The 10,288-nt window shown below is 40.5% G+C and overlaps 1 protein-coding gene and 2 long non-coding RNA genes across 4 annotated transcripts in view; 2 read left to right on the top strand and 1 right to left on the bottom strand.

Annotated features, from left to right (window-relative positions):
* The window catches only part of LOC106721847, an 857-nt gene extending 516 nt beyond the window's left edge, over positions 1-341 (top strand). The window contains exons 2-3 of the long non-coding RNA XR_001357549.2: positions 61-72; positions 221-341. This is a non-coding gene — a long non-coding RNA (uncharacterized LOC106721847). The remainder of the gene's footprint in view (positions 1-60; positions 73-220) is intronic.
* DNAAF4 (dynein axonemal assembly factor 4) overlaps positions 1-10,288 on the top strand; it is a 17,362-nt gene that overhangs the window by 5,245 nt on the left and 1,829 nt on the right. For both annotated transcript variants that reach the window (XM_006017964.2, XM_006017965.2), the window contains exons 4-8: positions 2,176-2,395; positions 3,530-3,669; positions 4,789-4,898; positions 7,367-7,520; positions 8,568-8,673. In XM_006017964.2, coding sequence (XP_006018026.1) covers positions 2,176-2,395; positions 3,530-3,669; positions 4,789-4,898; positions 7,367-7,520; positions 8,568-8,673 — 730 coding nt within the window. The remainder of the gene's footprint in view (positions 1-2,175; positions 2,396-3,529; positions 3,670-4,788; positions 4,899-7,366; positions 7,521-8,567; positions 8,674-10,288) is intronic.
* LOC112549279 overlaps positions 413-10,288 on the bottom strand; it is a 12,242-nt gene continuing 2,366 nt past the window's right edge. Inside the window, exons 2-3 of the long non-coding RNA XR_003092662.1 lie at positions 4,764-4,877; positions 413-2,208 (exon numbers count right to left, since the gene is read on the bottom strand). This is a non-coding gene — a long non-coding RNA (uncharacterized LOC112549279). The remainder of the gene's footprint in view (positions 2,209-4,763; positions 4,878-10,288) is intronic.

Genomic DNA, 10,288 nt, shown 5'->3' with positions numbered 1-10,288 from the left:
AGAAAAGCAACTGGTGACTTTTTTTTGCTTCTTTTTGGCTTCTTTTTTTTTTTTTTTAAGTCCATTAATCAGGTAAGAACCTTCCCTTCCTTACCTCTTCCCCTCTGTGCACAGCAGCACATCTCCTCTCCTCCCTTGCCCACTGCTGCTGTTCTCCCTAGCTGCTGTGGGGGTGAGGGTAGGGGAGGGAAGCTTCAGCACTGCTCCTGCCCTACTCCAGCCAGGCTTAAATCAGAAACAGCAGATGGATTCCCTTCCCCATGTGTACCTGGGAAACTGAACAAGGAGGAAGAACTTGCCTGACACTGCCTCCATCCCTGGCTGAATCAGGCTCCCCACCTCTGTTCCCAGGGCAGCCAGGGACAGCGATGAATTGGGAAGAGGAAAGGAGATGCTGCTGAGGTGAGTGGAAAAGAGGAATGAGTTTTACCTTATTTGGGGACTTAAAAACATAAAGAGCCCCTGGCAGCTGCTCATGTGGCATTGTCAATTGAAAGAAGATGCTTCTATGCCACTGCACCCTCTCTGGATCTGCAGCTGCTGCTAGACATGGGTATTGTACCCAAGAAGAAGTTGAAGTACAGATGTGATCGTCAGCATTTTCAATATAAATTGATCTTTTTGTTGAGGAGATTCAGAGAAGAGGTTGGCAGTTGGAAGGGAATTGGGACTGCAGTCATTTGACACAGCATGAAAAAGCTAAAGCTACTACTTTGTATTGATTAAGCAACATGGACTCTTGAAACATTTTATTCACATTTGTGCTGGAATATCATGCTGGCAATTTTCAAATATCACTTGTTTCCACTGCTAGTTGTTTACGTCCATTCCTGAACACCTCCATGTGCAGAAAGTGCTTATTTTATAAGCAAGATTTTTATTCGCTCATTTTTCTTTTGTGTGCCATGCTTGCTGACTACTTGAGATAACTTGAGTCAAGTAACAGTTCAGTCAGGGATGATTCTGGCATGGACCAGGGGGTTGGACTAGATCGGTGATGCCTAGACTTTTTGCCCTGCAGGCTGGATGGGCAGTGTCAAGTCCAGCCATGGGCTGGATCTGGCACAGTGTTGACAGACCGAACTCCTTCCAGTCACAGGTGGGTGCACAGCCCAACCCTGATCCATCTGCTGGTGGGGGCAGGGAGCAGGCTGGTTCCCAGTTGGATGAGTGGAGAGGAAAGTGGGGGGAATGGGGCAGAGCAGAGTGGCCCTGATCCAGATGTGTAAGATGGAGATAGGGGAGGAACAACCCAGACCCAATCTGGAAGCCTGTGGGATGGAGTGGGGGAGTAGCCTGGCTTGATCCTGATGTCCAGCTAACAGACCCAGCTCTGAGCCCACTTTGCTGCAATGGCCCAGGTTGGGTTGGACTCAGCTGCACAGAGCTTCTCCCACTTCAGCTGCCAATTCTTCTGATCTGCAGGGATTCCTGTGGGTTGGATGTCATGATGCTGGATTTGGCCCGTGGGCCAAAAGTTGAGTGCCCTGGGCTAGATGAACGTCTGAGGTCCCTTCCAATTCCTCTATTCCATGTATTTTGTTGTTAAGATTACTCATGAAATATAAGAGAACTCTATGGTGTTCCTTCTTCAAATTAATTATTCAGAGCGATGCTACATCTGGGTACTGTTTAATTTGTACAGTAGCTTTTAAAAATACCCTAAGAATGATGTTTACATCTTTTAAAATTGTAGGAATGGTTTTGGTAATGTGATAGCCATGCTACCTGGGTAATAAGGTGTTTTGTTTTTTTTAAATTGTAAGGAATAATTGACCCCAAAATTGTATTTTTTTTTTTTTTTAACACTTTGTAAACTGGAATATAGCCAGGATAATGGGGCAAAACCCTTACTTGCATGAATGGTGATACAGAATTCTTTGTAATCATAAGTGACCAGGGCCTAATCAAAAGGATATAGTAGCTCTAGAAGCACAGAATTCCTGAATATCTTGCTAGAGCCATGGTCTCTTATTGAAACAAAGATGGAATTGGTGCTACTGTCAAAGAACAACCAGGTCCCATGATGCTTCCTTCCCAAATATGTCTGCTCTCTCATATTAGCAACAGTGTTATGCTCGGAATATAGGCTTGGAAGCTAATGATGTCACTTATTTCTCTTCCTCTAATTTTCTCCAAGTATGATGTATGTTCACTCCTCTGTAATTCAAACAGCTAGAAGAAGCAGAGAGAAAAAGAATTGAAGAGCTGAAAGAAGAAGAGAGAAAAAAGGTTACTGAGGAGCTGGAGATTTGGAAAAATCAGAGAAATGAGAAACAGAGAGAAGAGAGAGTGCATCAAGAAAGGAAACAAACAGAAAAGAAAAACCAAAAAATAAATAAAAGTATGGCTCTGAGGGAAGGAACTCACAAGAATACAAGTTTACCTGCAAAAGGTAATATTAGAGGAGTAACGTTTTTGTCTCCATTTCCAGGCTAAATGTAATTCCTAAATGTTTCTAGGCATTTTTAGTGTATTTTGTTTTTGTTCCACGCTGAACCCGTTATTCTTCTCTTTGACTACAGATGTTTTTGTTTCTTGTTTACTTTCAATTAATATGTTGAGCTTATATATATATATGACATCTTAGCTGCCATTGAAATCTTTTGAGATCTGTATGTATGACGAAGGGTAAATTATAGTTCTCAGTTCTCCCTCTTTCTTTTCCTTTTTTGGAGCTTTCTTTCTCTGTCAGCATAATGTGGTAAGAGGTTTTTTACCAAGAGAAAGTGTTGGCATTATCCTCCATTATTCTCTTCAGAAAAGTGAACTAAAACAGATTTATGAATATTTAAAATTTGAATACATAACTTTTATGCTTCTAGTTTTTACACCTAGAGCTCAGTTCAGTTTTTCTGGACCCCTTATATTCAAGCTATTACCACTTACGAAATATGTCATTTTTGTAGTCTTGGGTGTTACAATGAGTGTCACAAGCAGTATTAGTTGCTTACAGCCAATAAGTTTAGCCATATATACACACACACACACACACACACACACAGTATATACATGTTCTTTATAATGTTTTTAGAGAACTTCAGCATCAAACACGGTATGCAAAACAATAACATGATTTTTCTATAATATTGATTGTTGTTTCTCTCATTAACAGAGAAACAAGTTCATGCTGAAGCACCTCAAGACCATTAAACGATATGCAGTTTAATGTGCGCTTTAAAAGTGATTGGGTAACTCTACAGATACCTTTCAGTGTAATCATAATTTTCCAAAGTTTAAATCTTTTCCTGTATCTGATATCCACATTAAAGCTAAAATACATTAATAGGAAATGCAACATGTATAAAGGTTTTGTACCTTCTGGATTTACTTGTCTGATGATATCATTAGCAAACATCTTTAATAAAATTGCATGATTAAACGTTTTTAGAACTACTTTCTCAAAAAAAACCCAGGCAAACAAACAAAAGCCTGTAGGTATACATCTAACTTGTACTTCAAAATGTGATTAGAGAACAAGAAAGAGAACTTATCTTTACTTTTCTATATACCATTTCTGTTCTTGCAGTTACAGGAAATATATTTTCAGAGAAGTTGAAAGAGGAGTCTTTCCCTGCTCCTCGAACTGCTGGTGCTATTAAAATCAACTTTACACCTCGGGTCTTTCCTACAGCTCTCAGAGAATCCCGAGTAGCAGAAGAGGAGGAGGTATGGATGTTTTTAATTTTTTAGGGTTTTTGTTTTTTGTGCTATTCTTTCATGATGAGTGACTGAAATCTGTGGAATTCAGTCCTCTATTGTCTTATTAAACTAAGTAAAACTACCAAAATACGAGTAACGATATGGTTGGTGATGGAAGTTAAAATGGGAGAAATCTGGTTGTTCTTACTTCTCATTTAGATACACCTTGGGGAATTATGTAATTATGCAGCCGCACAATTGTGTGCATAAAACAAATGACTGTGCATAACTGCATAATTTAATCAGGGCAGGCTCTGCATCCAGCTCTGTGGAGGCACCAAGTGTGGTGGTGTGTGAGTGGACAGCTGGGAAGTGGGGAGAGGAGCTCTTGCCTGCAGGAGACCAGGCAGGGCAGGGCAGTAGATTTATTTTGGGGGGGGGGACCTGCCACATGCCACTGTTTTCCCCCAGAGGCTATACTTGGTAGCACAGAAATGGCCTGGCCAGCCTGCTGGCATGAACCTTCAACCCAAACCAGGCTGGCTCTGTGCCAGCATGTGCGGCTCATGGCACTAGGTGGGAGCCATGTACCATTGGGCCAGGCTGGTCGGCTGTGCGCCTCCATGTGGGGCTTCCAGCATTCCAGTGGGAAATTGCACGTGGAGGCATGGAGCCAGCCTGGCCCAATGATGCACACCTCCGTGCCCCCACATGTGGCTTCCCACTGGAGTGCTGGAAGCCTCACTTGGAGGCAGCAAGTCCTCTCAGCCCGATGATGCACAGCTCTTGTCTGCAGTGCTGTGAGCCACATATGCTGGCATGGAGCCTGCCTGGTTTGGTTCGAAGGTGCAGGCCAGGCTAGGCCAGGTTGACTGTGTATTGCCATATGTAGCCCCCGGGACTCGGTGTATAATTTTGAATTTTTCTGCACATAATTCCCTGGGGTGTATTTAGAAACAAAATATACAGGAAGTCTTGCAGCTTTTCTTTTCTTGAATTACTAACCACGCATGTCTACCAAATATGGGATAATTAAGTCATACTTGAAGGAGTGAGTGAAAGGATTGAAAACAAAATAAAAACAAACATGAAAAAGTAATTCTTATAGAAACCATGCTTACGTGTTGTGTACACGTGTTATCATAGTGGCTGTATAAGCAAGCAGAGGCTCGAAGAGCAATGAACGCTGACTTTTCTGAGCTTGATGACTTAAAAGAAGAGGAGAAAAACCCAGACTGGTTAAAGGATAAAGGAAAGTGAGTTAGAACTCATTTCAAGATGTATTTTAAATCAAATAGGAAACATAATTGCATGCTCTTCTATTTTAAAAGTTAAGTAATGATTCTGTTTGCTAGAGCAAGCTGAACCTTTCCAGTTTGCCCTCTAACTTTCCAAGTAAAATGTTTTCTGTTACTGCTTTTCTGCTTATTTTACAAGTAACCAATATATGACCTTATTCAAGATATGAATAAAATTACTTAAAGTAGATGGATCTTTAATTCTGGAGACAAAAAAAGGAATATATGAACTTCAGAAGCTGAAACTAGGCAGATGCAAACTGGACATAAGAAACTAGATCAGGGGTTAGCAATTCCCAGCATTCATACCAGAGCGTGGCATGTAAAGGCATTTTGCTTGGCATGTGTGCCTCCAGGAAGATGGTGGGGAAGGGGCCAGAGCTGCACTGCTACAACAAGGATTGGGCTTTTCAGAGCTTCTCCACCATCCACCCCGGCACACCAACATCTTCCAAGTAGAGATTGCTGATATGCTTGGCATTCTGTCCAAAAACATTGCCAACCTCTGAACTGGATCCTATTCCAGGTATTACAGGGGTGTAGGTTGTAGCTGTGTTGGTCTAAGGACATAGGCAGACAAGGTTCTTTGGGTGAATCTGATATCTTTTATTAGACCAACTTAAATAGTTGGAAAACAAGCAAGTTTTTGGGTTCAAAAACCCTTTGTCAGGCTAAGGAAGTTTCTGCAGTTGGTGTGTGCTCTTCCTGGATGGAATGAATAGTAAAGAAGCCAGAGGCTGGGCTGATATGCATACAATCTACATTTTCACTGACTGCCTATCTTGTATGCATACCAGCCCAGCCTCTGGCTTCTTTACTATTCATTCCATCGAGGAAGAGCACACACCAACTGCAGAAACTTCCTTAGCCTGATGAAGGGTTTTTGAACCTGAAAGCTTGCTTAATAATTGTTTTCCAACTATTTAAGTTGGTCTAATAAAAGGTATTAGATTCACCCAAAGAACCTTGTCATTCCAGGTATTAGGCATTTCTGTGATTTTTATTCCTGTCTGACCAAGGCCCTGAAAAACTGTTAAAGCAGAAGATGCTGGATCCTCTTCCTTCTCTTTGCTGCTTTATGAAAGCACGGAGGCGGAAAGGGATCTTGGTGTCATTATTGACTCCAAGATGAACATGGGCCGACAATGCGAGGTCATGGTTGGCAGGGCTAACCAGACCTTGTCGTGCATCCACAGGTGCATCTCGAGTAGAGCCAGGGAGGTGATCCTCCCCCTCTATGCGATGCTGGTCAGGCCGCAGCTGGAGTATTGTGTCCAGTTCTGTGCGCCCCATTTCAGGAGGGATGTGGACAACATGGAGAGGGTCCAGAGGAGGGCCACCCGCATGATCCGGGGACAACAGGGCAGACCCTACAGTGAGAGACTGCGGGACCTGAACCTATTCAGCCTCCACAAGAGAAGGCTGAGGGGGGACCTGGTGACCGTCTGTAAACTCACTAGGGGGAACCAGAAGGGTTTGGGGGAGACGCTGTTTCCCCTAGCCCCCGCTGGCATAACAAGGAGTAATGGGCACAAGTTGATGGAGAGGAGGTACAGAGTGGACATCCGAAAAAACTACTTCACAGTTAGGGCGGCTAGGAGCTGGAACCAACTTCCAAGGGAGGTGGTGCTGGCCCCTACCCTGGGGGTCTTTAAGAAGAGGCTGGATGCCTACCTGGCTGGACTCATTTGAGTCCCGTTTTTGTTTTTAGGGTTTTTTGTTGTTCTCCCGCCCTGGCGGGGGGTCAGGCTAGAAGATCTATTAGGTCCCTTCCGACCCTAAAACTATGAAACTATGAAATCTTTAGGGCTAAGATGAAAGCCTTCTACAAAAGTAGATATTACTTAGGAGCTTGTGTGGTATGCAACAGGATTGCAGTTGGAGACTCGGAAGCTTAAGAAGTGGAGTGGGATCTAATTCGGTATTTGTTTTTTTTCCACTGAGGGAAATACTAATGCTAGAATAATATAGAGGTCATGGATTTCTCATTCGTTGTGTTTTTTAAATTAAGATTGGAAAACTGTTCAAAAAAAGGTGTGGGCTTGGTCTAGGAGTTAGCAGGTGAAATCCTATGCTGTCTCATGCAGAAAGGTCAATTCAAGAAAATTCTGGTTTTAAGAATCTCTCATTGCATGTCTATGTAAATGTGCTCTATTTCTCCACTTCCTTGGTGTGAGTTGTTTTATTTTTATTTACTTTTTTTCCAGATTGGCTGTTAGTGTGTTGTATTACCAGCATGAAATTACTGTAGAGTAGACTTCATCTCAGTTGCTTACTGTATATGCAAAAATGTCATAAATAATCAGTTTTTAGTGGAAAACTTTAAAAACTTGTTTTAAAATGGTTAATGCAAAATGTTTATATTAGGTAGCCATTTGTTTATCATTGTTTTAAAATCTTTTTTTTACTTTTTGTTATGTTTATAGTAAGATGTTTTCAACAGGAAACTATCTTGCAGCTGTAAATGCATATAACTTGGCAATTCGATTAAATAATAAGATTCCAGTACTGTATCTAAATCGTGCTGCTTGCCACCTTAAATTGAGAAACTTGCACAAGAGCATTGAAGATTCATCAAAGGTATAAATAATGTTAAACAATCATGGCTTTCTGTAGTTATCCATTTTCTTATACATGGATAAGTTTGTTGTTGTGTTTTTTTTTTTGTTTTTTTTTTATACCAGCATGTAGCCAGGAATTAAAAAAAAAAAAAAATGGAAATGTAAATAGTCATGGATATTATACTAAGCTGTTAAATTCATACCACCAACATGTTTGAAACCATGTTTTTGATCTTCCAATCTTAGTGATAGTTTAACACTAAACTGAATTTTAAAAGAGAAATGATTGCCTGATTGTTTCAAAATTTTGCATAATGCGATATAATTGCATAAGAAAGAACTTGATAGGTAGTTAGATCAGTAACTATAATAAAGGAACTTATTCAGGAGTATTTATATTTTTAAAAGATTTTGTTTGCAAAGAATTGTAAAAGAATTGAAGGAATGGATGTAGCAAAAATGCAATATCTTAAAAAAAATGCTAGAAGTTCTCAATATTTTAGCAACCACTATTTGTGCAAAAATAGAACATTTTTATAATGCTGTTATCTAATAGGGTAGAAGCCACTTTTGTTAAGCCACTATTTTTTCCTTAATATTTAAAAAACCCCATGATATGTGAATATTTTGAAAAATTATGTTCCCAAATCACTATCCTTTTGAATTATTTCCTATATCAGGCTGGAAACTTCTCGTTCTTAGTAACTGTGGTAATACAGCAGAAAAACTGGTCAGTATTTTGTTTGTAGTATGACTTGCACTACTGACTCTCATAATGTATTTGTTGGCTACAAAAAACATGAACACATTGTATGTCTGAGTTTTAGTCCAGATAAGGTTCAGAAACCATACTGTGGCACAATTTATCACTTGTAAAACTACACTTACATTTTTGTTCCTACAAAAGAATGGTGGTGTGCATATCTCAGTGTGATTATATTTATAACACATACTCACAAAAATAAGCAATAACTTTTAAGTGTATGATTCTATCTAGATATGGGAAATAAGGCTATCAAAAAGTCTAATAATGTATATCTTAAATATGTTTTTTTTATTTGTAAAGGCTCTAGACTTGCTGACACCACCTGTTTCGGACAACGCTAGTGCTAGAGTTAAAGCGTATGTGAGACGTGGAACAGCCTTTTGTCAATTGGAATTGTATGCTGAAGGTAAGAATTAAGGTCATACTGCTTCAAAAGCTTATGCATATATTTAAAATTATTCCTTTGATTTGCTTTCTTGAGGACAATGGGGCCACTCTTAAATCTCTTAAGAGATTTATCCTATAGCTCTCATATTTAATATTTAAAGTATGTTTTTGTTTTTATTCTGTTCATGTACAGTGAATAATATAACTGTTGTTTACTCAGAATAATATTTTATCTCTAAAATATTTCTAGAGAGGTAAAAATACATTATATATAAATATTTGTCACAAAGACCTCAGCAGTATTCTCTCTAAAATATTGCTTTTATTTTGAAATTATAAGGTTAATTTTCCCTGTATTATCTATGTGAAAATATCTGTGGAAGTGCTCATCCATTGAGTTCTCTATTAATACCAGTCTTGTCTTACAAGATACAAAGCAACGTCAGAAATTAAAGACAATACAATTTTAAGTAAACTTTCAAAACCCGATGTTAAAATTATATATTTTTTCTTTAATTCTGATAATGGCTTATCCCTTTGCATCTCTTTGGTCTCTCTCTTAGCACTTCATATCCAATTGTGACCGTCTAAATTGCTTCCCATTTGCACCTTTTTGTCATCATTAAAATTTAATAAGAAAGGGTTGTTTTTTTTTTTAAACTACTCTATTTATGGTTCTCAATTTTCTTTTAATGTTCTCAACTACATGTCATTTTTCAAGCTATGCCTTATATTTTCCCTTTCTGCAAAACTCTGTTCTTCCAGAAACCTTTCCTATGTTGCCTGGATCAGTAATTCCTGAATTCTTACATATCTGTCCTACTTGAGTCCCTAATCTGTAATTAAATCTGTAGGGTACAGTACAGATATAAGACTCCATGTACATTGAAGCCTGAAGCTATATACTCTTTAGATAAGGAATGTGTGTAATTGAACAGCATGCTAATGATTTATTAAGACTTAATAATAATCTAAACTCTTTATCTAGCTGTGTGAGACTTACAAACACACAAATAAATATTTATGTATAGTTCAGGCTTGTCCAACATGCGGCCCGCCAAGCCGTTTTCTGTGGCCCGCGGTGCTGCGACGGGAAATGAAAGTAAACACTGCTTACTTTCATTCCCACCCCTTGTCTCTCCCCCAGCCCCTCAGCAGCTTCCTAATGGCTGCTGAAGGGCTGGGGAAGGGACAAGGTTCCCACACGCACCATGTCAGCTTGACGTTGCCAATGCGGTGCATGTGGGAAGAGGAGTAGCCATGTGCCACTTGGGACAGGATGAGCCCAGCCAGAGCAGCAGGGGCTCAGCTGCACTTTCCCCCTACCTGCGCTGGTCAGTCCTAAGCAGCACACAGCTCCACCGCCACCTCTGCTGCCTGGTGCCAATTTGGACAGGTCTGTCCCATCCAGAGCAGCACGCGGCTGAAGCCGGATTCCCACATGCTGCTAGAGCTTGGAGGAGCCTGGCTGGGTCTGCACTAGCCTGCAGAAGCGGCGGCGGAGCCATGTGTCACTCCGGACCAACTGGTGCAGGCAGGGGGAAAATGCAGCCGAGTCCCTGCTGCTCCGGCTGGGCTTGTCCTGTCCTGAGTGGCACATGGCTCTGCTGCCGCTTCTGCTTGCTGGGGGCGGG

The sequence above is a fragment of the Alligator sinensis genome, unplaced genomic scaffold (genome assembly GCF_000455745.1).
Source record: "Alligator sinensis unplaced genomic scaffold, ASM45574v1 scaffold250_1, whole genome shotgun sequence".
NCBI classification, from domain to species: domain Eukaryota; kingdom Metazoa; phylum Chordata; order Crocodylia; family Alligatoridae; genus Alligator; species Alligator sinensis.
Note: the sequence above shows the minus strand (reverse complement) of the source record. Positions and strands in the feature narration are given on the sequence as shown.